Source organism: Gambusia affinis, linkage group LG11 (assembly GCF_019740435.1).
Source record: "Gambusia affinis linkage group LG11, SWU_Gaff_1.0, whole genome shotgun sequence".
Taxonomy (NCBI): Eukaryota; Metazoa; Chordata; class Actinopteri; order Cyprinodontiformes; family Poeciliidae; genus Gambusia; species Gambusia affinis.
In genome coordinates this window covers 20,232,451-20,259,543 of record NC_057878.1, presented here as the reverse complement: position 1 = coordinate 20,259,543, position 27,093 = coordinate 20,232,451, and the positions used below count along the sequence as shown (strand labels likewise).

Genomic DNA, 27,093 nt, shown 5'->3' with positions numbered 1-27,093 from the left:
TTAACTACTCATGGCATTGATATTCTGCTCAATCCCCCTCCTCCCTGCCGTCCTGTTAGCCTCGGAACGACCCCGACTCCCATGTAAGTCATCTACCCCATCCAAAAGATCAAGGGTCTCCAGACTTCTAATCCACCATTGAGAACATTATCTTCATGTTATTCTTTGAGGGCACAAAAGCTTTATGTTGTTATAATGTTTATCCTATCTGAGACAATATTTTGTTGTCTTTTGGTTTCTTTATGAGAGAAGAACTTGATTCAAAATTCCAGGATTGATCATATGGGCTGACAACCTTTCCCTGAAACATTGAATAAAACAGACACTAAAACTGAGGCTGGGGAGAAGACACAGAGATACAGAGGGGAACTGATTGAATCAAAGATAGGTAAACTTCCAATGAAAGAAATGAAAATGTTGCAGAAAACCTCAAAGAGTAGAAAGTAGAGGATGGAGAGGCACACAGTGGGCACAGGGTGGGCACTGCAGTCCATCAAATGCTAATAGCTCTCATCTGAAGAGGCTGATGGACAAAGGGCAACACTAGTACTCATTCAGGTTCAGCTCCCACAGTTAGTCAATTACTTGAAAGTCAATTAAGTCCTTAAAAACTGAGAAATCCAGTTGCAGCACTGAGGATACATTTCAGTGCTGTTGACTGTATGTTGTTTATATGACTTCTTATAATTGTATTTTTATAATGTGAAGCACTTTGAACTGCCTTGCGTCTGTGCTACACAAGTAAGCCTGATTGATTGACTGATTGATTGATTGCTTGTCCATTTATTTAATCTCACTCTGTTTGCTGCTGCTTTATTGGGCTAATTTATTGCTGTGTACTAAATACACCTATTTTTACAAAATAACCAAATGCTACAATTACATAAAGTACTTTTAAAAACAGCAGGCATAAATTGGTAAATAGTGTTTTAATAGTCAGGAATGCCTAAAAAAGTAATTTGCAAATGTGAGAATGTCCTATAATTGTACATTTAAGTTATCACAATTCATTGTAGCTGTTCATTTCTTGTAAGCAGTGCACTATTACAAATTTTAATTTAACAAAATTATCACACACACCCAGAATGCTGAAAATGTCTTTAAACCAAAGCAAGATCTTGAAGAAAAAAAAAAAGAAGAGTTCAGCTAATTAAAACTTTTATTCATAAAACACTCACACACTCAAGTTGAAATAAAAAACACAGCCAGTTGTAATTGTAGTCACAGTTCACAGACTCCAGATTATAGTTTCTAAAAGTGTAGCTAATGTTTTGCTTTTGATGATTTTTTTTTCTTTTTCTTCTTTCTTGCAGGTCAGAAGTGTCATCGTTCCTGTACTGGGCGCTGCTGGGGCCCCAAGGAGGACCATTGTCAAAGCTGTAAGTTCAGGATGGTAAAAGACAGATATAGCTTTAGCTCACTTTTATGTTAAGGAGCTAATAAAGACCAGTAGTGCCTCAAAGCTGAAAGTCTAACAAAAGAAAACAATCTTGCTTTCATTTAAATAATTAATTTATGTATTTGTCAAGGACAAAAACAAAATTGACATTTGGTGTACCCCAATTACTCAGTGCTGCAAAAACAAGAATACTACTGATCATAAAAGAAAGGATTCCTTAAGTTTATTCTCACATGTCCAAATACATATGTTGCTGGCTCCACCAGACTAAGCTAAGTTTTCACTAAAAGCATTTTTTTTCAAATTGCATAAAAATTTGATCAACTAAACAGGAACCGAGCAGAGGTACCCAATTTTGACAAGTCAGATTATTCACTTTCTCCTCTTTAAGTTTGCAAGTAATTCTAGTGGAAATTAAAAGACGTTTCTTAGAAAAAAAGTCTCCTTTTTCCAATCACTCTGTTCTCTGACATCTTCATTTATGCTTTTATATCCTGACAGGAGTTTGTTCAGCAGCTCTGATCTCATTACGATAGTTAGGAATAAACTATTTCACTACGTAAGGTTGACAGAACGTCACTGACTAGGTCCAGATAAGCTCTAGTTCTGTCTTTCTGTGGGTGGTTAGGTATTATCACAGTTTACCTCCTGTCTGCAGCTTTACCTTCTGTGCATGGCATTATCCAATCTTCTTTCATTGCTTTCTACAAAATCTTTACATGTTTTATGTTCAATTAGATATTATAAATTAACTTTGAGATTGTTGAATTATAAAAATTACTTTCATTTTGGCTTCTTTGAAAAACATCAACATTTAAATTGACCTAGAAAACAATGTCATTATCCTTACATTAGTCACGGGGCAAGGAGAGGCTGGTTCACCTTGGACAAGTTCATAGCTGATATTTAATAAGCGCTTGGTAAATTTACATTTTGCTTTTCAAATTAAAACACCTTTCTACTTTTCATAGTTATACTTTGGGTCTAACAAGCTGATAGTAGCTGATTCTTTAGTCAAACTATATAACTATGTATGCATGCTAGCCTGCATTCTGCCCCTTTATTGCCCCACTATGCCTAGTGTGCACTGAGCATTTGCAGATGCAGGTTAAAACAGTATGAGTAACTGGTAGCACATATTTTCCAAACAATGACTATTTTTGTATATGGAAATATTTCCAGGTATCCCAAATGTATGTTTCTCGTAATAGGTGGGGGAGGGGAATTGCTGTAAAACTCTCATTCACAGAGCCAGACAAAACTCTGTCCATGCTGGCACTTCCTGGTGGTTTTAAGATCATATCTTCATTGAAGAAATGTTATATCTTGATCCAGGAAATTGTCAAATAAATACACTGGATGGATTCTTAGAGGAGCTGAAACAAAAGCAAACATGTAAACAAACACCGATTTCAGGGCAATTCCAATCAAATGGTAAACTTGTATGCATGTTTTTGAATTGTAGAAAGTAACATGCAAACTTACTACCTATTCCTTTTAAGACGTTTAATTAAAACAATACACACATAGTTGTTTTTAGAGTTCAGATCAAACTATATTCCAATTAAATAGTATTAATTATTTATTAATCGTTTTTTAAGCTCTATTGGACAAAATGAGCCAAAAAAATTGGTAGTTTTCTGTGTAACTGAAAGACAATCAGGTTGATTGCAAGTATGAGGTAACTACTAGCCAAATACTTTAAGACACATATGTCAGAGTCAAGGCCCGCGGGCCACATCCGGCCCGCGAGAAGATTTTTTACGGCCCCTGGGATGATCTTGATTTATTGCAGCAAGGCACCCGTCCTGAAAAAAATATCTTCCTTATTTGAACTGTAAGTAGTTCTTTAAATGTTCTGTGAGATGATGTACTTACCCATGTATCCATAACAACAGGTACTTTCAATATCCACCAAGTTATTGCCCGTCTATTGGATTAAATACACTCTCTGCAGCTGCAGCTGCGTTACCGATTAACCCGATACTTGCTGGAAAGTGCAACGTCTCCCCTTTCAGAAACCGTTGGAATTTTTCCACTTAGCGCTACGTGTGGCGGAATTACGGTACTGCAAATTTAGATAGATTTTTGCACTTTATTTTATTGTATTTCAGTCCAATTATATTTTAAAAATATTTCAGTTGTGTCTGTTGAAAATTAAAGATTACTGACAGAGCCATAAGAAAATATTGCTTTATTTATCTGATCATATTGGAATATATTTGTTAGGTTTTCAGTAGGTTCAATTAGGTTCACTAGACTATATGCGTCATTTAAAAAAATTTCAATGAACATTCTCGGCTTGTAGCTAGATTTTTTATTTGGCCCTCCGTCCATTTGACTTTGACACCCCTGCTTTAAGCCCTTTACTTCAAGGACAGTTGAAGTATTACCAACAGTATTTGATCTATATTGCATGCTCATTCAGTAGAAGGACATTAAGCTTTAATTAAAAATAAAAAATTTAACAGAATATTTTAATACAAGAAGACAGTGTTAACTACAAAATGTGGTTAACTTACACCTTTTATCTTTGGAACATTTCTGTTTCTGACAAAATAAGTTTTTTTTTTGTGTGTGTTTTACTGCAGAAGTGGGGGGAAAAAAAGCAAGGAAAATTTTGCTCATGCAAATAGCAGCTGAAAGGTACTGGCTCCTGTGACTGATGCTGCTGTCCACAGTCTGTTCAAATGGAAGCTCGCAGGCATATTTCATGAGATGGATTCTTTCGGTATTTGTTGTCACCAGGCACTATTTCGCTTTTCTTTTTTTTTTTCTTTTTCTTCAAGTGGAAGTTTTAAAACCAAATTGATAAACAACATTGCATCTCTTACTTTTACTCTTGCTCTCTTTCTCTTTCCTCTCTCTGGCAAGGTCATTTGTTTGACGGAGTGTTTTTAAATAAAGCAGGCCATTTCATTTTAGTCGAGGCTCCGTTAATAGAATGACGCTGATGGTACGTTCGGTATGGGGTGAAGTGTGTGCTCTTGGTCACATTTTTCGTTTTGGTGACTTTTCCGGTGGGGGTATCCATCACCTTGATAGTATCTCGTCAGAGTAACGGTGAAAGAGAAATGGAGCATCCAACAAAACATCATGAGCCTGCATTCAAAAATGCGGAGAATTATACCTTCTAGTTTTGTGTTGCTGATTTTCTACATTGATATATAACTGTTACATGTAATATTTAATTTTGTAGAGGAATAATGTTGAAGAATAAAAAAAATAAAACCTAAAGAACATGACATCCATATTCTGCAACTGAAAACTAAAATCAGCAGCTTACATGATTGAAATTTGGGCATAACTGGTTGTTGCAGGATTAAACACATTAAACCAGATTTTGCAATAGTCATGCCAATGTTGAGCTTCTTGGAAGTCTGAAATCTGAATTAAAATTTGTATCCTTAAAAGGTGGGCCCCTGCCAGAAAGCTGATTAGTTAAATACATTTTCCCTTTTTTTGCTAGAAGAATGCTCAGATATCTAGCAGGAATTTTCCCAGAGGTGTGTGGTTATTTGAGGTGCTAAGAGACTTTTAGTTAAATATTGGGGGGTGTACACATATGTTTGAGTTAGTATGTACAGTTTTTAACCCAATATTGATCAGAGAAAATCAAAAAGATGTTAAATACTAAATTATAAAAATAATTTTGTTTTTTATAAGTTTTCAAATTCTTGATTAAAATAATTCCATGCAGATAAAATATTACATGTAATGAGGTAACATATTTAACTATGCAGAAAAAAGTATACAATTTTTATTATCCAAGTTTACCCACTCATTGCAGGAACTTTTCTTGTGTATTTTTTCTCACTTTATTCTGTTTTTTTCCCCCTGATCTCTCACGAGTCCAAAAACTCTAATTTAAGTTGCGCCCGTTACTACTTATCTTCGTCTGCAGCATGTTCAATGTGCATTGACATATGGCTGCTTGTAAGAGAGGAACGCAGCCATACGGTAGCCCATATGATTGCAAAAGGCACATGAGGAAAGGGACAGGCATTGAGACAGCAATGCACCTTGTTATATGGCAATCACTACATCTCTGTCACATTCAGCGATAGACCCACAGGTGTGCTTACAGGGAGAGGAAAATATGGTTGAACATGACAGAATATAGCGTGCTAAGAAAAAGAATCACAGATGCAAACACAAAAACACTAATCCTTATAAACTTTTGCCAGCGATAGCAGCAAGAAGACTTGAGCAATGTGCCATTCATTTGAGTAGTGTATCTAGCACCTGTTCAAATATGGTTGTCAATTCACCTTTGTTTTTCAGTGTAAATAAAGTTTTTACCAATGGCTGAATGGCTTTGTTTTGTGTATATGAATGTCAGAAAAGAGAAATCAGTATGTTAAGCTACTTTTACTACTGGCTGGAGTTTTCAAAGAACAAATTATACATATCTGACATTGTCATTTAACACATACTTGTACAGAAAGGATGGTGTTTACAACAGGTTGTGGTCTAAATCCTAGAGTATGTCTTTTAATTCTTTCCTACTTTTGTGGTTCACAGTAACTAAGACGGTGTGTGCTGAACAGTGCGACGGTCGCTGCTTTGGTCCCTATGTAAGTGACTGCTGCCATCGTGAGTGTGCAGGTGGCTGCTTTGGCCCAAAGGACACAGACTGTTTTGTAAGTCGAGTATTACATTTATCAAAACCAATCACTTTCAATCATTCCGAGTACTGGGGATAAACGATTAGTTGATAAACAGTAAACCAAATAATTCACCACATTGCATGTTTTCAGCATTAACCTCAAAAACAAAAATCTTCCTTAAAGTTTTTTAGCATGCAGTTTTTATCACTTGTACGGTAAATACATAGGAATACATTTATTTTACCATTTTTCAAAGTTAAATCTTGTATGGAGTTCACTAATAAACCATTCACTCTTATTCTCCTTGCAACAGAAGGAAACTGGTATTCCTTCTGTGGTGTAGTCAATATAAATTTGAGATTTCTGAAATACCTTTATGCTTAACCACACTACCACGTATTTATTCACATGCTGCAACAATCCTGTAACCAGTTTTAAATCCTATTTCATGCAGTGTGCTGCAGCACTACCATATTAGTGCAAAACCATGAAGATTTGTGTCTTTTTTTCAATGAAATGTAAATTAAATAATGTTTAGGTGAGGTAGCTAAGTCTTTATCTTTACAGGCCTGCACAAACTTCAATGACAGTGGAGCGTGTGTTACACAGTGCCCTCAGCCATTTGTCTACAATCCCACCACGTTCCAACTCGAACACAACCCGAGGGCAAAGTACACCTATGGAGCCTTCTGTGTCAAGAAGTGTCCTCGTAAGTTCCCCCATCTGAGTATACAAATGGTTGTCTGCTGTGCCTTGCAGACTTATTCATTCAACTGAAATTTTTCCCAATTTGTGATACTTCAATCAATAACCTCAATGTATTAATTGGGAGTTGATCTGGTAGACCAAAACAAAGTAGTATGTAAATTTGAAACAGTGCGAAAAATAATATATTTTTATAAAATATATTTTGCAAATAAACATCCTAATATGTGACTTGTATTTGTATCCCCCACCCCTCTAGTACCCCAAAGTAAAATTTTGTGCAACCAAAGTCTCCCTAATCAATTAATTAGAGTCCACCTGTGTGTTCTTTACTTTCAATTTAAATTCAGCTGTTTTGTGAAAGAATTAAAAGTTTGATAGAGAACACTGGTGAACAAAGAACATTACAAAAAGAAAGAAAAACACCATACTGGACAGAGATAAACTTGGGTAACTACAAACATTAAGTGAACTAAAGGACTCCAAGTTTACCACAACAAATCTTTCCACCCTACCATGATAGGTGTGAAGAGAAAGCATTCTTCAGAGTAGTGGGTCTCCATCAAAGCTGGAGAGACCTGTATCTCAAAGAAAAGACTGTTTACAAGATAACTATTAATTATGCACTTCACAATTCTGGCCTCCATAAAATAGTTTCAAGATGATAGCCATGATCTAACAAGAGGCAAAAGAAGTCATATTTAAAGCTTACCATAAAACCATGAAGGGAAACGGAAAATATTTGGAAGAAGGTGGTCTGGTGAAATTATGTTCTGGCTCGTATCACTGTAAGAAAGAAAACTAGTGGTGCCGGCAGCACCATGCTGAGGCCAGAGAAACTGGGCAGAATTGATCGGAAGATGAATGTAACTCAATACAGGACAACAAAACTTGTTAGAAGGTGCAAAAAATCTATGGCTGAAATTTAGGTTCACCTTTTAGCCAAACAGCAATAGCAAGAATGTGTAGAATGGATTTGATTAAAGCATCTCCATGTGTTATAACAAACTACAGTCTACGTCATTACTTCAGGTAAGAACTTAATTAAATGTACTATTTAAAGAGGGTTTACATCCAGTGTGCTTAAGTTTGTGGTATTTTACAAAGGCCATCAGCTGTTATTGAAGGATGATAACAGTTGGCTGGGGGTGTAGCAAGGGGTTGAGTACAAATGCAGACAACATATTATCACTGGAAAAATTATGCTTTTATGATCACTCTGTGTGGTTTTTGCAATCAAAATGGTACTTATACTAATCAATGTCCTTTTGGAAACTACGTATATAAAAAGTGTCTTATTCTTAACTAAGAAGCTGTCTTGTTCTGAAATTGTTGTAAATGATGTTGAAAAATACATTAATGGTAATAATTCTTTTTAATTTGTATCATTATGACATCGGCTTGTAGGGTTTTCATTATGTACACCAGCATATGCAGCCCTGGTAGACATTGTCCAGTTACTGAGCCCAAGTGCTCAGCATGAGTGAAAAGGCCAACCAGCAGGTCTGGAATGTGACTTAGTGCAAACGTAGAAAGTGTTTTGGCACAAATAAAAATGCATATTATACCTAATTGTAAAAATATTTAGAGCCATTAAAACATGGCTGGTTATTACATTTTATTGTCTTATATATAATAAAAACAAGATTATCAATTTTGTTTAATTTACATATGGGATCTATAAAGAAATGTTGAACTTGAATTGTTATTGTTGTTGTTGCTGTTAATGTTGCTTGCTAACCACAACCCAGTGCCAGATGAGAGAAGCTCATGTCTTTTGGGTGTGAAAATAAAAATTTACTTCAATGCTTTCTTTCAAAAATGTACTCCAAAATGAAGAGTATTCAGATCAGAAGTCCTTAAAACCTTGTTTTAAGAAACAATATGGTGGTATTAAATACTTTTATCAGTATTTGTTCTGTGAGCTTCAACAAAACTTGAGGTATTAGTCGATAAAATATCTTGTATTTATTTGCTCAGCCTCTCATGCTTTTTTAAAAGGGATTCACCTTAATTGTTTTGATAAAAAATAATAAAATTTTAACAGCTGTCTTTTGACATTTTTTTCCACATTCCTGATAGTTCAGTTTTTCATTCCTGGAAAAAAAGTTAAACCAAAGTGACTTTTCTGCAGTGTGATTACCTAGACTCCTCTACCACTTATTTTACCATGTGTTCTTTTGTGACAAACAGCAGCCATTTGTATTTGACATTTAAAGTGACTTGTTTTTTTTCCTAGATAACTTTGTGGTGGACCACAGTTCCTGTGTAAGAGCATGCCCTAGTAACAAGATGGAGGTGGAGGAGAACCGCATTAAGATGTGCATCCCTTGCACGGATATCTGCCCAAAAGGTAAAATAAAAGAAATGGCCAAAGTTGTAATAATTTCAGACAGACATAAGTATTTGTCATGTCTCTATTTATTTAGCAATTTCTCAACTTAAAAACAAACACATTTCAAAGGAACATTATTAAGGCAAAGGAAATGTACATTTCAATTGTTTATTAATAGTTGAATATGATTTTTTTTCAATCACTGATGGTTATTTAGCATTTCAAATAATCCAATGACATGTTTCTTACAATTCCTAGTCCATGTAGCCTGTATTTTTTCATATTTTTGTTTCTACATAGGAACTTTGTTGGAACTTGGTTTCAAAATTCACATTATTAACAAACTATAAAACTATATTATTGTTGTATGTGTACATAAATAATAAAATAATCAATTGAATGAAACTTGTTTCTTCTCTCTGTGTTGTGCAGCATGTGATGGAATAGGCACAGCCAGCCTCCAGACAGCTCAGACAGTGGACTCAAGCAACATTGACAATTTTGTCAACTGCACCAAAATCAATGGCAACCTGGTGTTTCTTATTACTGGGATTAAAGGGTGAGGTGATTCAGCCTATTAAAACAATATTTAGAGTCGTTAAAAGTCTCAGATGCACTATTTGGTACTGATGTTCATCTTTAAAATGGTGATGGTGGTTGTAGAAAATTGAGAAAATGATCCCACTCCAACCCACCCACATCACTTCTACCAACACAGTGAACATTATGTGGAAACAATTACACATCAGTTGTTTGTCGACAAGCATCGAACTGCCAATGTCTAAAAAAATGTAATAAGTCTAACATAGTCACTAACTCTTTTATTAAACTGTTAACAATTAATCAGATGAACTGAGAAACCTGTCGTGCTGGCTTCTAACTAATGGTAAGAAATATCATTAGGGTGTATAAAACAACAAACAATCTACGCGTAAAGGAAAAGAAACAAATATTTCTATTTTCACTCTCCATATTATTTTCACCCAACTGGGTTTGCCACCAAGTTTTACTGCAGTGTCAATGGAAGTGCAGAGGACTTCAAAAGTACTTTACCTTTTTTCTCTTTTTTTATCCGACTTTGCTCTAAATATTTAAAATCTGACTGTGCAAACAATCCACCTTCTTTATGGTTGTCAAAATCTGGTTGTGAACACAATTTTAAATAAACAATTTATTTTATTTTGAACACGTTAGAAGCATAAAATTACATACATGAACAAAGAATGCAAAACACAAGCGTCTTTGCATTCATGTGTGTCATTTTTGTATCGCAATAAATGAAGGTAGTAATTTCTTCATTGTTTTGTCTTTTTCTATTCTGTCATTTTTTTACATTTTAATATATAATTGTCTCTCATAGGGATGTCTATCACAACATTGGACCTTTAGATCCAGAAAAACTCAACGTGTTCCGGACTGTTCGGGAAATCACAGGTTAGTACATGTTCATCTCTGCATAATGATATGCCCACTTCATCACTCTCATGTTATTCATTTAGCTTTACCATTTATGGCATTTTTAGGATGTATGCAGTTCAGCTGGGTTGGTGTGTATGTGTTTGTTTGCTCAAGTCAACCCTCTCCCTTCTCTCGAGACTGTCCACCCCAAGGACAGACAATGCAGCATAAGATGAATATTATATGAGACTTTCAATCTCTTCTGTCTCTCCTCTTCTCCTCCCTTGGGGGCTCTCTAGCCTTGAGTCCCTCAGTCCCTACTCTCCCTTCACGCACTATGAAGAAAAGATCCAGAACATGCGGTGTGCATCGGTAATTGTCCAGCTCTCCTGTGCCGCTGCCACTTTTGAGCTTTGTGTTTGCTGTCATTTTTCCAGCCCAGACATGCAGCAGTGCCAGCAGAACATTACAGCCTGTATCTGTGATGTCACCTTCCCTCCTAAAATAAAAACACATATGTGACAACAGATCTCATATATTCTTAGTAATGTTTTTCATCTACCATGTAAGTGCATAATAGGAGACGCTCAATGAAATAAATCTCAAGCACCAGAAAATTAAGTGACAGTGACAATAAGTCAGATGTTAAATTTCGTTCTTATGAAGTCTGAGTCGACTAGATTATGGAAGGTTAAGCTTTAAAAAATGTTCAGTGTGCATTTCTCATGAAAATTACACAAAGTTGAACACGAGAACAGAATGGCTTGGACATTTTTTATATTATGATTTTGGCACTTGAGAACTGAAAATGAGACCAAATATATTGAACATCTTTTCACACCGATTTAAATTGACAGTATACAGATAAAAAAAAAAAAACAACTTCCCCTGGGCTTTGAATTTGACATATTTCATGTAGAGTATTTTAACATTTTGCGAAACAATAATTTGTCTGTGAAAATCTTGTTCTAAAGTGTTTTATGTCAGTCTCAATTAATCATCTGGGCTGGCAGGCCAAATTACTTACCTTCTTTAATGTGATTAATTGCTACACATGACCCTCCAAAGGGCCAGCAGTGGTACCTTGGCAGCACTTTGGACACCCCCGATTTAGGGATTTGTGCAAAGTAAAATAGTTAAGTGATCCTCTCAAGTGTATGATCCATCACTATGAAATGTTATAGGAGAATAAGTGCTGCCTTTTTGACAAAAAGCGGTTGTCCAGGGCATTGACAGCAGAAGTTACCTGATGATTTAGGACACTTGGATTATGACTACTTTATCCATGGTATAAATGCTCTCAAATTGAATTGGAATTTCAAAAAAATAACGATAAAAGCATTTTACTTTATTTTGAGACTTTAAACTTCCTTAATAATAGCGACAACCAGGTTCTTAATTTATGTATATTAAAGGTGTGTTTATTTATTTATTCTTAGTGTTTTTTTTTTCCTTTTTTGGTGAGTGATGGCTGGTTGAGAGCAGTTGATGGGGCATAAACCTGTGGCCATGTACTTAGACATTTGTGTCAGCACAACTTGTTGTCTCCCTGAGCTGTCAAGAAAATATGGCATCTGACAGAAGAAGTCAACCTGGCTTTCTGACCCTTAGGTCACAATAACACTGCCTTAGCTTTCAAATGAATACGATAGGAGGACATCTGTTACCATCCACACTCACTCCTTCATCTTTTACTATTCATTATTTTCTCTTTATTTCAATGGATCTTAAAATACATCCTACCAGGTCATAGCTTATTCAAAGAGGGCAACAAGTGAGTAATCAAGTTGTATAATTTCCCATAAGGATTTACCAATGTTTTGACTCAGAACTGTAATCACCACAACTTAAGCCATCTTGACCTTTAGTTGTGAGCTTCTGGTCCTCTTTGCTAAGAGCCTCAACAGAGCAATTTGCTGTGTGGTCTGGTGCGTTTTTAATGTGGCTCTCAGCATAACATGAGCCACTTCTTCATCTTACAAAATCAAACATTGTCAAAGCTGAGGAGATGGGAAATGGACAGATCTATTAGGTGACACCGACACAAGATTGCGTGTCTGCTACCATTACACAATGTGCACATCAGGAAAGGGTAATAGGAATTAGTCATATAGAAATCACTGTATTTAGGTGCCATTTAAGGGGAGGAGTCAGATTCAACAACTGCTTTTACTTTCATGTGGTATCTTATCATGTGGAGTTCACTACTGGATTTGAAAATGTGCTGATGAACAGATTGTGTTATTAACATACCATTCTTTAATCTAACTGTGGGGTTACCCAGTGTCACAGTTTTTATTTTAGTTCTTTAGTTCCCATACTCCCATACATTCACAATCTTAAATAACCAATAAATGGTTTATTATCATTTCATTAATAATATAGAATGAAACTAAATTTTTACTCCATTATGGAGGATGCAGATGAAACAGTATCTTTCTTTAGATCTATGAGGTCAATTGGCATTCAGGATATGAGCCATTCTTGTCATTTATCTTGATGATCATATACCAATTAGATATGCCTGACAAATATACAGCTGGTGGTGGTCAAGCCAGTGCAACTAAGTGTTGTAAGCATAATACAACTCTGGTGCTAGTAGATATAGTAAGTTAACAGAATTAAAAGGAAGGGGCAGAAAATTGCAAAAAAATAAAATAAATTTTGCTTTCCTTTGCTGCAAATGATTTTTTTTTTTTACTGTACTTACACTTTACTTTACTGTACCTTACTTCCATGCACTTGGAAGCATGCACTACTGAGTCAAAGTACTTTCCAACACAGAAAAAACACAATTATTAAAAATTTGCTCTTTCTAAATTATTCCAGCTAAAGTAGGAAGCGTTGGAGAGACTGTTCAACCACAAATTTCAATTAACTTACTAAAAGTGAGTGCTGTTAGCAATTTGATGAAAACTGATTCAGATCAACTTGCTATTTTCAATTAAATACTATGTTTGCATTTGGAGTGTTTCTGTGTGCATTTAATGTGTGTTTACTTCAAAATATGGTAGATGGATTGAAGGCAAATGATGGACTCACACCTGGACTCATCAGATTAATTAATAAACAAAACCTCTTTGTTGACATATTCAGAGAAAGAAGTCAGCCATCTGTCACTTGAAGAACATTTCCAGGATTAAAGGACTGTCATCTCACCAAGATCTGGAGAAATTCATTGATGCATTTATCTTTGATTACTGCAACAGTGTGCCCAGAAGTCTGCCTAAAAAAAAAAAAAAAAGTCTATCTTCCAGCTGCAGCTGATTCAGAACTCTGCTGCTCTGGTTCTCACTAAAACCAGGAAGATGGAGCATATCACCCCAGTTTTAAAAGCCTTACAATGACTCCCTGTAGCTTAGAGAATAGACTTTGAAATATGTTTGTTAGTTTATAAATCACTGAACAGTTTAGCACAACAATACATTAAAGATTTGCTGTTGCATCACCCTTCCAGACCACTCAGGCCTTCTGGTTCTGCTCTGTAAACACTGTTTACAAACATTTTCCCAATGCTGCTGCCGTTCATCTGGGATTGACATTACAAATCAAATAATGTCTTCAAACTGATAAAGCGGCTGTTCAAGGTTATTGCTCTCTATTTTCAACAAGCCACTTTTGGATAAACAATATTATGCACCCAGTGGGAGGAAATCACACACTGTAATATGATCATGTCAAATACTATTTATTGATTGAAGAATGTGCTATACATCCCAAGACACAGACTGTTGTTTTTTTTTCTTTTTTAATTACTGTCCACCACCTTCTGCTGGTTCTACTTGGTGATTATTGCAGCTTGTGTCCTTTATGTTTTCTTCTTGTGCTGAAATAATTGCTGTTAATTCTAGCTTTTTTGTATTTGCTAAGACATTAAATCCTTCCTTTCCCTTCATTCTCTCCTGACTGTACTATCTTTTCATTGTGGATTTAGCCTCATTTATTTCCCCTAACCCATAGTTTTGTTTGTCTTCTGGTGTTAGCTTGGGGATTGTACTCACCCACTGTTCTTCTACTAAATATTTCATATTTCTGAATCCATTATTGAAAATTATAAATGAGCCACAGCCATCATTCCAGCTTTTCATTTAATCCTTTAAATGATTCAACAAAGGAGAAGCAGGAGGAAATCCAAAGGAATATTGACATGTCAGACTGCATTGGTATGAAAATCCTCTTTGTATAAGTCAATCCTATAGCTTATGTTTGAGTCAAAGGTTTGTGGTGTTACCATGTCAACACTCAGTTAATATGGCAACTGCTTGAAGTTTGTTGCTACCTCTGGAAATATGTCAGAATCTTTGTGCCTTAGACTTATAACCTATGTATCTGTGTTTGCATTTCTCTCTGTTTAGGCTACCTTAACATCCAGTCTTGGCCTGACAACATGACTGACTTGAGTGTTTTCTCCAACCTAGTAACTATCGGGGGAAGAGCGCTGTACAGGTACCTGAAGAAACTGCAAATGTGTTGTGAATATGCCAGTATTTGCACAGTGGAATATGTGTTTAACCTAATAGGATAGAATAGAATAGAAATTTTTTATTGTCCCTCAATAGAAAAATTCAGGTGTACCAGCAGCAAGGTGACGGACTAATTGGTGAATTCATATTCATTTATGGAATTTACAGTAACTTGACACATTGCATTATGCACTTAGTTCAGCAAAGACATTCTGCATATGTAGAGAATATGCAGAATGTACATATGCAGAATGTCTTTGCTGAACTAAGTGCATAACGCAATGTTCTGGGCAGTTTTAAAAAGTTATACCAAATGTAAACAGAGAGGTCTCACAGCTAACCTCAGGAAAGAAGTATGTTCTTTTGCAAACTGAAAATATTTGCAAAATCCCTTTGCTATCAAACGGGAGACCCTTTGAAAGGAAAGAGTTCTGAATCAACTGCAGCTGGAAGGCGAGACCCTTTGATAGCAAGTTTAATTGTTTCACAAAACTTCTTACATTTATATAGCCAGTCCATTAAGTCATAAACATGACTGTTTTGATGATATTGAAGTTGAGAATAGAAATGTCAGTTTGCTTAGAAATCCTAATTACAATTGTTTAACACTGACCCAAAAGTATAGGATTCAGGTTGGTAATAAAATGCTTTTTTGGTTATGGTTTAGCAAGGCTTTATGTCAGTTTGACAAAGCTTCCATTTGCTTTTTGTTTGTCCAACTTATAATATGGGATATTTTTGCAAAATTGGATGAACTAGGATCAGCTCAATAGTTTACAAAATTGTATTGTTCCATTGTTGCAAAATGAGCACTCAACAACATTGAAAGACTTATAAATCTGTCACTTATTGTTTGCATCAATAAGCTATTGGGATTTAATGTTGCTTGGTTCATACACTTAATTTTTTTTATACATAAATCATTAGTGGATACCTTCATTTCTTGTGATTAAATGCTCTGAATTTAGATTTTTCCAAGTCTAATTATCACTTACAAAGAAAACTGCTTGGAAATGGTTTTGGTCATGATTTTGTTTTGACATTTGGAGACTCAAGTAGTTTTAACTCATCTGATGGAACATAATTATTTATCACTTACTTTTCATTGCTTTTCGCAAAAGTGCTTGGAAACGTGTAGTGACATTTGGATGGTAATATTGTAAGTCATGTCTGATTATATAATGCAGACTAGGTGTGTGTGTGTATCTTTTTAAAAGTGTGGTTATGTGCTGTGCACCTGCATGCAGATGAAAACAGCAGGAGAAATTATAGGCTGCCTCTCACCTTTGCCCTGTTCTTGATCCTGTGTACTCTGTCTGTCTGATGGCTCTGACTCCCTGCTGCTTTTCTGTCATATTTAAACTGTAAGTGGAGCAAAAGGAACAAAATATGGGGGAAACTTTTAAAAACAAAAGTAAATAAAGGCAGAGGTTGTTTAACTGCTTCACGTTGTGGTCATTTATTTCCACTTTAGACAATATGGTGGCGACGGTGGAAGGAGTTTGCCCTGTGATCAGGAGGTTGCTGGTTTGATCCCCACTAAACTGTTGTTTTATTTCTTGATGTATCAATAAATAAATAAGTAAGCAAAGGGTAAAAGTTCAGAGCCACAATTTGGTTTAATTTTGTAGAATAGAATATTATTGTCCCTACCATTTTTCTAAAACATGTTTTGAGATTGCCTTGTCCATTTATGTAATTTGGTAAATTAGGAACACACAATACCATTTTACAAATGGTTGCAAAAGACACAAAAATTTGGCCGTAATGATGCACAATATAAAACAGCTCAGGGATTCATATAATGTACCGAGTTTATCTGGTGTAGAAAAAATATTTTATAAGCACTTACAACATCTCCTCATATGAGATACATGAAATGTGTTTACTTTAGACCTCCTGATTGTAAAAGGGACACTTTAAAACTAGCGTCTATCAGATGCTTTATTGAGAAAATAATTACCTTTGGTAAGAAATAAATGCTTTGTCATGTGCTTGTAAGGACCTGATAGTAACGCCTCTAAGATCCAAGTTTATAAGCTTTGTTTATGTGCAATTAAGGCATCTTAATTTGTAAATGTGTCCGAGGTAAAAAAGAAAAAAAAAAAAAGAAAAGAAATGTGAAAACCTACCTGTGTAATCGTTTTTGTGCTTTTTGGGGCACTTGTTTGGATTCGGGGATGATCATTAAAATGTGCTTTGTGCATTTATGCCTTGGGCTCAAACAAATACTAACTCAATAAAATTTACTTATCTTCAGTAAACTGTCCTGTTTTCTCTCTCTCTTTTTCCCCTTTCCATTCTGTATTCAAACTCAACTTTTCTACCTCTCTTCTCATACTCCCCCTGTTCCTGTTTGGCCATGTCTTTCTCTCACCTCCACCTATTCTGCCCTCTCAGTGGGATTTCCCTGTTGGTGTTAAAACAGCAGGGCATCTCATCACTGCAGCTTCAGTCCCTGAGAGAGATCAGTGCTGGGAATGTCCACATTGCAGAGAACAGCCAACTCTGCTACTACAGCACTGTGAACTGGACAAGACTCTTTCGTGCTGGTAACCAAAATGTCCTTATTCGCAGCAACAGAAGCCCACAAGAATGTGGTAAGTTAATAGTTACATCTTAGGAAATGTTTTGTGTCAATTAAAATAAAATGGAAAAGTTTAGTCATTACATAAAAAAGACACATATAATTTCAGCAATTAGACTAAGCTACAACTGTCAACCGACAATTTCATGGTTAATGACTATAAACATCCATCCATCTTCTTACACCCTTGTCCCTTAGAGGGGTCCGGAGGGATGCTGGTGCCTATCTCCAGCTAACACAGCTTAGCTTAGCTGACTATAAACAAAGTATAAATATATAAATATATGTAAAGTATTTAACAGGTCACAAAAATGTTAAAACCAATACAAATCAATGTCATCCTGTTAGAGTGAGGAATTCTTGTTGACAATTTTTTTGTTTTATTACTTAAAAGAAACTGTTATTTTCAGGTCAATTATTCAGCACTGGATCGGTTTAACAGCTAAAGTCTATTTCAAAGCAACTTGTGCTGGATTTTATCTGGGTGTATCAGAGTAAGGTAGGAGAGAGAGGTGTAACCACAAAAAACATACTGCATTTCTTTGTTGAAAAAATGTTTGGATATCAGGTGTCATTTTCCTTGCCTTAGCAGTTATGCATTACTTTAGGTTGGTCTGTCACACAAATTGCAATAAAATGCACATATGTTCACATTTCCAATGATACAAAATGAAAAGGAAGTTGAAGGGTTATGAATTATTTTTCAAGGCACTGGAAGTGGTGCCAAGCACAAACAACCTTTCCATTACTCTGCTTTTGCATGAATGGAATGTTCCATTAATTTACAAAGGTATTAAAGCCCATAATTACATACAATAATATATTTACCATCAGGACAGTTTAGACCAGAAGCTTTCACCAAAATGCACACACATTATTTAATTACTATTTCTCCCAAAGGGAAACAGTCACTTTTTTGTAACTCTGTAAAAAGAGCTCAGAAAATGTCTTTAATGTCATAAATTCATTATTGGGAAAGTCTTTGTTATTCATATTTAGCTCAATGATTAAATTATTTCTACAAAATAACAGAACTGCTTGTGAGGATATTCTCAAATCCTATACGTGAAAATATCAAAACTGTGCACATATTCATGGTACAAAATTATATTTTGAACTTGCAACCAACTCATTGTTTTATTATGGAAATACATTTATTTGTTTCTTTTTTATTATTATTTTGGGTCCATTCTGCATACCAGTAATACAACCAAGGTTGTGACTGTCCAAATATGTACAAGAATAAAATGAATCTGTTACATTATGGAAAACAAAAAGTAGTCTACAAATACACTTATTTATTGTGATTCTGAAGATAATTCTGTTGTGCATCTGGAGAAACCAAGACATAGTTTTTTGAACTTTTCTGAATAATAAAGTTTAAAGTGAAGAAAGTGGCCAGAGTTGAACTTACTGTAGTGACATATTTTTAGGTAGATACTGAATGAGTTGTTAAGCTCTGAATTAGGAATATGGTTAAGCAACTGATTTCTGCTCAGTCTTTTATTTTTCATTTTTGGTTCAATCGTTTAGTGTGAACAACTCAAGTGTACATTTTTGTGTCCTTGTCAACACTTAATTCCAACAACACAGCTTTCAGTCGTTAGACCATGTCATCACATATAAGTTTTATAGAGTTTCAGTATGAAGTTTTGGCAATGTAGGATTCCAAATCAGAAATACATTATGATGAAGAACTTATTTGCATGCAATTAACTTGATAGTTGTGTATACCGCTACAGCACACGATGCTTCCAGAGCTTTTCCTGACAGACTTTTCCTGTACTTCCACAAAATATCAGGTTGTATTGGTGAAAATTGTCTACATATTACATTGTTATAATGCCTAGATTGGTCTGCCTCATATTTTACGGCATTGCATCTTGATAATTTGTTTTATATACCACGTCTGTTTCATTTTGCATAATCGCTTCAAAGCTTGACCTAGATTCATGAGCAGGTGTCTTTGCAAGCACAATTTATTTAACTTGTAAAAAGCTTGTTTAGCACAAAATATTTTACATTGCGAAGACTCAAATTACAAAGGAGAAATCCAACTTCAGCTGTTTGTTGCTTGCATTTGATGGTTTGAACAAAAAACCAGTTGTGTGTGTGCATGCCCTGATCACAGGGTTTTGGATATCTGTGTCTGCAGATGTAAAGAAAGTTTTTCATACAGCAAATTGAGCACTTTTCAAAAACATAAAGCGTCAAACCTCTTTAAAATATAATCCCTTTCCAATAATGGGGCCTTAAATCTGTAAAAGAAAAAAACAAAGAATACTAGCTTTCACAGGTTTACTCTGAATGACACAACCCAGAAATCTGGCTGATCACATAGCTTAGTGTGGTTAAGGTCAATCATGGATACACTGGACTTACATAAAAGTAGAATTTTAAGTGCATACCTCAGAGCTCCTTTTCCTATACCAGGAGCTGTGTGTGGACATGTGGGTGAACAAGAATCAGTGAAGAGCAAGTCAAAGTCATAGACAGCAACTAGTCTACTCCTCTCCCTCTTAATGTGAATATAATATTGTGGTCAAAATGCTCAGATTAAATCAGTAAAATAATGTGCACCATAGTGCAAGGGAATACAATACTGCCCGACTCGATGGAAGTACATCACACTGTGTCAGTAGACCTCTAACAGATTTCAAGAGTCATTCAAAACATAGTGATTGCTACCATGAACCAATGGCTGACATCTGATCAGTCCTAATAGAAAATGCAGTAGAGTCACATTCACGTTTACCATTTAGTAAATGTCTTTTTACGTTATTTACATTTTTGTCACATCTTTCCTTCCTTTTAAAAACATTATCACACTCATTGCAATAGGCTGTTCTTTCTTCCTAATGGTAGGGCTTTTTCAAGACTTTTAGACACATTTCAAGTTGCTCTTTTTGATCTTCCAGCACTGCTAATGTGTTTTGTCAGCCCCCAAACACTCTTATTCTTGTTATTTCCTCTGTCTGGTCAGTTTACACGTGACACCAGATGTGGCTTTTGTGCTGTAAAAGCCAAAGCCTTTATATTCTTCCCTAAAAGCGTAAAACTGATTTTGAGTTTTCTTCTTTGAACAACTGCAACATTCAGAATAGCATAACATAGTACGATACACCACAAGGTTATGTGGTGTGTCCTACAAGTGGCCAAAAGTAAAATTAAACTCATGTTTAGTGAAGAGTATTTTAACATTGTGCTTCCATGTGTCATAACTTTTATAGAAGTGTGTTGTGGGGGAACATGAGACAAAGAACAAATATAGATCTATAAAGCAGAGCAGATGAGAAATTCTGGGTTGATCGGTAGTGCATAAAAAAACAAGACCTAACAGCATTTTTTCTACTCTTTTGGCTGTTAGCCTAAATTATATCAACAAATCTGTGTGGCATCTGCAAGTTCTTTCCGTGTCTCATCTGTGGTTTGCCATTGTTTGCTCAGCATTTAGATAATGAAGCAGCACAGATCCCTACTGTGCTAACTGCACAAAACATGTAGTAGTAATACACACTTTATGCATAAAGATTAATTATTATACACACAGTTTAAACATTCACACAGTTTGGAACACAACAGTGTTTGTGTTATCAACCATTTGATCCAAAAGGGATAATTATCCAGACGTCTTGGTGTCTATTGTTTGACACTTTCTTGTTTCCGGAAGAGAAATAATTTAGTCCCACAGCCACTCACCCATCTGCCTTACTTTATTTATCCCAGTCTTGGCTTAAGAAATCTGTTGCTATGAAAAATAGATCTTACAGACCAACACAAATAGGCAGTTGTCATGATGAGGTAGAAGCATTTAATGTTCAGAATATCTTGTGCTTTGAGACATTTAACCTATGTCTTGTCATGAGTGATGCTATTATTTTTGGTATTTTTGAACCAAACTCTGGATAACTTAACAAATACATTGTTGTTACATCATCCATTCAGAAATGCATAAAAGCAACCTTTTTGTAATTTCACTGTTTTTTTTATCGTTTGTCCTGAGCAGCCAAGGACCACATGGTGTGTGACACATTGTGTTCTGATGCTGGATGTTGGGGTCCTGGCCCGAACCAGTGCCTATCCTGCCGGTACTTCAGCCGGGGACGAACCTGTGTAGATACCTGTCACCTGTATGAAGGGTAAGTAATGCATGTATATAAATGGATAGATAGTACTGTCCCGTCAAACGGTCAATTTTTGAAACAAGACAAAAAATGAACCTTATAAAAACGCACGTGCGGTCAGTTCTACCAGTCGAACAATGCACAGAGTAAAAACGTTCACGGACTGTTAATATGACATATGACTGTTTAGAGTGAGTATTTGTTGATTATTTTATATAGTATAGAATAATCAACATATAGTTGTTGATTATTCAAGTAATCAACAAGTTTCATATGCCTAGTATCACAAGGCATATAGGTGTATGTAACCTATATGCCTAGGAATAGGCACATAGGCTGGGCCATACTATATGCCTAACAATACTATCTGCTAGGCATATATGCAGTCTTTTGCCTTGAGTTGTGCTGCAGCACATACTCAAACCTACAATAGCCCTCAAGACAGTAAAGGTCACAGAGAGAGCTGGAAGCATTGTGATAAATGAGAAAGATCCCTTTTTATTTTTTGTATTTTTTCAAATGTTGCAGAACATTGGTTAATATCTTTGCGCATTTACTCTAAATTTATTGTGAAACAGATTTGCCAGATGTTTAAATTTTTTTGATTTACCTATCTTAATTAAGTGCATTTACTAATCAAATAAAAAATTAGAACTTCCATTAAATTACGTTTGTAATTGGCTTGTATTTTTAGCCCCCATAAAAAATTTTAATACTCCTGTACAAATTCATCTCAGATTAGCTACATACATGATCTTTAAACCTTAATTAAGGTCAGTAATGTTTTATTCTGGAGGCATAAAGTGAGACAATGTTATTAAACCTATTTATATCCTATAGCCTTTAACCACAAACTATACATGATCAAAATCACATTAAAGTGATAACCCAGATGTGTGAATGGAGACATAAACACCCACATTTGTAGGCTGGATATATCCATATGCTGTGTTTATTTTTTTAAACAAAAACAATGACTCATTATTCTGTTGTTTGTGATAACAGTCTTGCACTTATTGAAGCTTCCTCTCAGTCTCCCAGCAGCAGTATGTATGGTCACTGACAGATCTCAGGATTTTACAGCTCCAGAAAGAGAACATGTCAGTCAAGGCTCTATGGTAACTGAATATCAGCATTTGAAGTGGTGGGTAGGGTAGGGAGAGAAAACTCTGCAGCTGGAAGTGTAATAGAAAATAAGACAGTCCTGCAAATGCCAAAAGCAAATCAAATTCACTTCAGCAGTGTGTAGACTATCAAAGATGGATCCCTCAACTATGAAAGGAAAAAAAAAATAGATTATATTTTATCATATATAAATTAAATAGCTGAACTTGTTAGAAATAGGTATGCATGGGAATAATGTATATTTTATTTATAAAATATAATTATTCTTTTAGAAATAAATAGATGCATAAGTGTGATATTTTAACCCAACCCAAAAAAGACTTTTTTTTTTAAATAAAATTTTCCAAATGGATATACAAATATTAACATAAAAGATCAAATCCCCACCCTTCCCTTACCCGCACAAAACAGCACATCATATAACACTTACACAGTCAAGACAACATGATGAAAACACCACAAATTGATCCAAACCATTCCAAAAGCATGAAGAAAAAAAAAAAAAAAAAAGGATACTTATACAGGGTATTAAGCAGTGACGAGTCAGTCATAAACACTTTTTCACTGAAGGAATTTTAGTACAGGGTAATAGCTGAACCTGTTAGAAATCGGTATGCATAGGAATAATGTATGTTTTAGTTATAAAATATAATTATTCTTTTAGAAATAAATAGATGAGTGTGACGTTTTAACTCAACCATAAAAAAAACAACATACTTTATAATTTAATATTTTAAATGCAGATCACATATTTAACCCTCCTTTTATGTTCCGGGTCAAATTGACCCATTTCAAAGTTGTTGTTTTTTTTTTTTAAATAGTTGGAAGTATTTTATTTTCGCATGAAACTTTTTCTAGTTGTCTTAATAGATGCACTCGACATATACATTTAAAATTTATTCATTTTACACATTTGCACCACCCCCTGGGTCTTCATTTTACATGGATAATGTTCGGGTTAATTTGACCCGGCAGTCAAGTTAAAGTGCAAAAAAAGATAAAAAAATTTCCAATTCTATATGTTTCCTTGCAGCTAGGAACCATATTTCACGACTCACACACAAACCCAACACACCACACAAATTCATGCGCATGTGCACGCACACAAACCCACTTTCTCACTATTATCTTTCCTTCACTAGGAAACTGCGAGAAAGCAGGTGTTCATACAACTTTTGACGGGAACCTTTTCTGTTCCCGTGGACAAACTCCACCCACTCTGAGTGGACACTCAGCAGAAGTGGAGGAAAACATAAATACTCTCTGCATAACTCATTTGTCTTGATTTTAATCAGCGGGTCAATTTGACCCTGAACAGTATGTGTGTCTTAAGTTCAATTATAAAGATCACCTATTGAAAAACATCATTGTGATTGAAATAGTTAGTATTGGAGTTAATAATCAGATATAAAAATGTTTTGGCGTAATTTTTTGGTTTCTGACACTGTTGCATGATTAAACACTCCCCTAGTCAAATTGGCCCACGAACATTATTGCTGTACTTCAAAAACGAACATAACAGGAGGGTTAAGTGTAGAGTTGGCTTTTAGGTAGATACTGAATGAGTAGGCTTTTCTTGACAATAAACACTTGAATAGGAAGGTTGGCTAATTTGTTCTGTCGTTGAGGGATAAGTAAACAGCAAATTGGGCTGGTGATTCTGACACAACATCAAAGTATAGCAGGATCTGTCTGTCTAAAATGCATGTAAGATTCAGATAGTAATGAGCCTGGGCTCTCACAACATGTTTAGCTTAGACATATTACACATCTCATTGAAATGCCTTTAATTAAGTAACATGGTAACAGATATCTTCTTCTCAAATCTAATCTAAACCCACAGTTTAAGAGGAGCAGAACTGTACTTTACCAGAGCATCTTAAAACTTAGTACATATTTAACTTGAATCTTCCTGAACACATCTGCCTATCTTGAGAAAAACTGTGTTAACACAGAGAATATGTTGATAGCTACAATTTTTACTTGATTGTGAATCAAAGACCATTTAAGAGATTTAGGCACATTCAAAATGTGTGAACTGCAAGCTGGTTAAAGCTACAAGAGCCATCAGACACAGGTTTGTTCACAAGGTAGACTACAACTGTTGCATTTGTTTAAGCCACTCCTGAATCAGATACAACAGAGACTTTCACTACATTTATATGTGTGCAATAATTTTAAATAGTATTACTTTCACTCACTGTCTGCCTGAAAAGTTTACAAGAAAAAAAACACAAAGTTTTTTTATCAGGGTGTTCCAGTTTTGTTTAATTTTACTTCTTATACAAGATTGTTTTCGGAACTGGGGGAAGTAGAGTACAATTTAAAAAGCATTGGGAGCTAGGTGCACCCTGCAGAGACTCATAACATTAGGAGTCCCTTGATGTTATCTTCCTCCACTTTAAATAGTGAGAAAACATGCACCCTGGGGAGATTTTTTAATGACATTTTAGGGTTTTTTGTGCAGACTTGTCTTTGTTAACAGAGAATTACATGAAAGCTCCTTTTGAGTTCAGAAATACAACCTGATTACAAAATTTCAGGAGGCCTCTTTGGAGAAGAGTCAGGATCTTGAGATGCTGATAGGGCAGGAGGGCTAGGCGTGTCACTGCGTGTCACAGTCACTGCTTGCGCACGGGGCCACGCCCTGCCTACCTGTCTGCCTATACGTCTGTGCCAGTCTCAGAGTCTGTATCATTGACACATCTTCCAGCCAAAGCAGCCATGAATACAATCCTTACCCCTTACTTTACCATGTATCTTATAATAAATTGTGTATTTCAGTCTTTCTTTAGTTTGTGCTTTGATGTGCTTACCTTGCCTTGTATTTCAGAGGTGTAAACAGCATGTTTTTTTTAGAATAGGATTTTGTAACAACACAATGCTCTAAGATTTTAAAGATCAGCAAGGGTCAATCTAGTAAGGGTTCAGCAAGGGTCTACAATCTAGCTTGTACATGCAAAAACTAAGCATACAATCTTTGGAATTGTGCCTACAACCTTCCTTAAGAAAGTCCTACCTGTCTTTGCATCTGAGCTGATTATAATAGTAAACCCATTTCTCTTATTGGGTGTTTTCACCCAGGCTTTAGAAATGATTTTAAAAAAGAACAATCGGGACAAATCGCTACTGCAGAATTACAGGCTAGTCTCCTTCTATTCATTAGCAGATTTATTGAAAAAGCTGTTAAACAGTTAGATAGCTTCATAATAATGATCAGCTGGATTGGCGTCTTTCAGTCCAGTTTCTGTGTTTTCCAATGTGCTGAGATATCCTTCCTCTAAGCGTCTATATTTACATAATACAGACTGTGGAAGAACCACAGCATCGGTGCTGTTGGATCTCAGTGCAGCATTTGCCACTGTTGAATATGACATAATTATTAAGGAGACTGTGTCGGACTCTCTGGTTTTATTTTCTTTCTTCTGTATTAACAAAGGCAAAGTGCTAACTCAGTTGCAGTGTGGTCAAATTGAATGACTTTTTGAACCACTCTGCTACTCTACCATTATACGTAGATAGCAGAAATTGAATAACACCAACATAATTTAATTGACTTTGAAAACGTTAGCCATTCCCCCACATGCTGCACCTCTCAACTGTGTCGACCTCTTGGGTTACGATTCCCCTTATTCTTTCAAACCCTGTCAGTTTCACTCTGGATTAATTTGGGTAAAATTGATTGGAAAAGATTTTTTTACAAACAATGTTCACTTGTGAATTAGGCTGTTGAAATGCATATTCTGCTGCACAGTATTTTTTGTTGTAATAAAAATACCATAGTACAGTTCTAATGTTTATTTTTGTCCTTTTAACCATGTAATTTTTGAACAATCCTTACTGTTTCTAAGAAAATAACTTCACAGCTCTTTGGCATTACTGCCACTAGGATTTCTGTTTTATCTCAAACATTTATCATTTAATAATACTTTGCCCCATCTCGCTTTTTACTTTCTTGTTTCACAGGGATATTCGAGAGTATGCCAATGGTTCAATGTGTGTGGAGTGTGATGCCCAGTGTGAAAGAGCAGACGATGACTCTTTAACCTGCCACGGCCCAGTAAGCTTGCTCTAACCGATAAGAATACACAAGCACATGGAAGTAATCATTTCATAGATGGCTGCGCTTTATACAAGTAGAGAACAGAGATATTTGTATACACTGGTTGCTATCTGATTATTAAACACTAATACTATATGCTACTATTACTCAGTGAGAAAAATATGTGTCATAGTTCTATTTTTCCTACAGGAGTTATGAGACTGCAAATAAATAAAAGTAAAAGAGCATTACAAATACCAATATAGATTTAAAAATGTTATGATTATGCATGGACATTCACAACA

At 35.4% G+C, this 27,093-nt stretch overlaps 1 protein-coding gene across 3 annotated transcripts in view; it reads left to right on the top strand.

Moving 5' to 3' along the window:
• The window catches only part of LOC122839361 (receptor tyrosine-protein kinase erbB-4-like), a 265,949-nt gene that overhangs the window by 184,307 nt on the left and 54,549 nt on the right, over positions 1–27,093 (top strand). For all 3 annotated transcript variants that reach the window (XM_044130859.1, XM_044130861.1, XM_044130860.1), the window contains 10 exons: positions 1,314–1,379; positions 5,924–6,042; positions 6,577–6,718; positions 8,954–9,067; positions 9,482–9,608; positions 10,410–10,483; positions 14,803–14,893; positions 17,311–17,510; positions 21,504–21,636; positions 26,713–26,806. In XM_044130859.1, the coding sequence (XP_043986794.1) occupies positions 1,314–1,379; positions 5,924–6,042; positions 6,577–6,718; positions 8,954–9,067; positions 9,482–9,608; positions 10,410–10,483; positions 14,803–14,893; positions 17,311–17,510; positions 21,504–21,636; positions 26,713–26,806 (1,160 nt within the window). The remainder of the gene's footprint in view (positions 1–1,313; positions 1,380–5,923; positions 6,043–6,576; positions 6,719–8,953; positions 9,068–9,481; positions 9,609–10,409; positions 10,484–14,802; positions 14,894–17,310; positions 17,511–21,503; positions 21,637–26,712; positions 26,807–27,093) is intronic.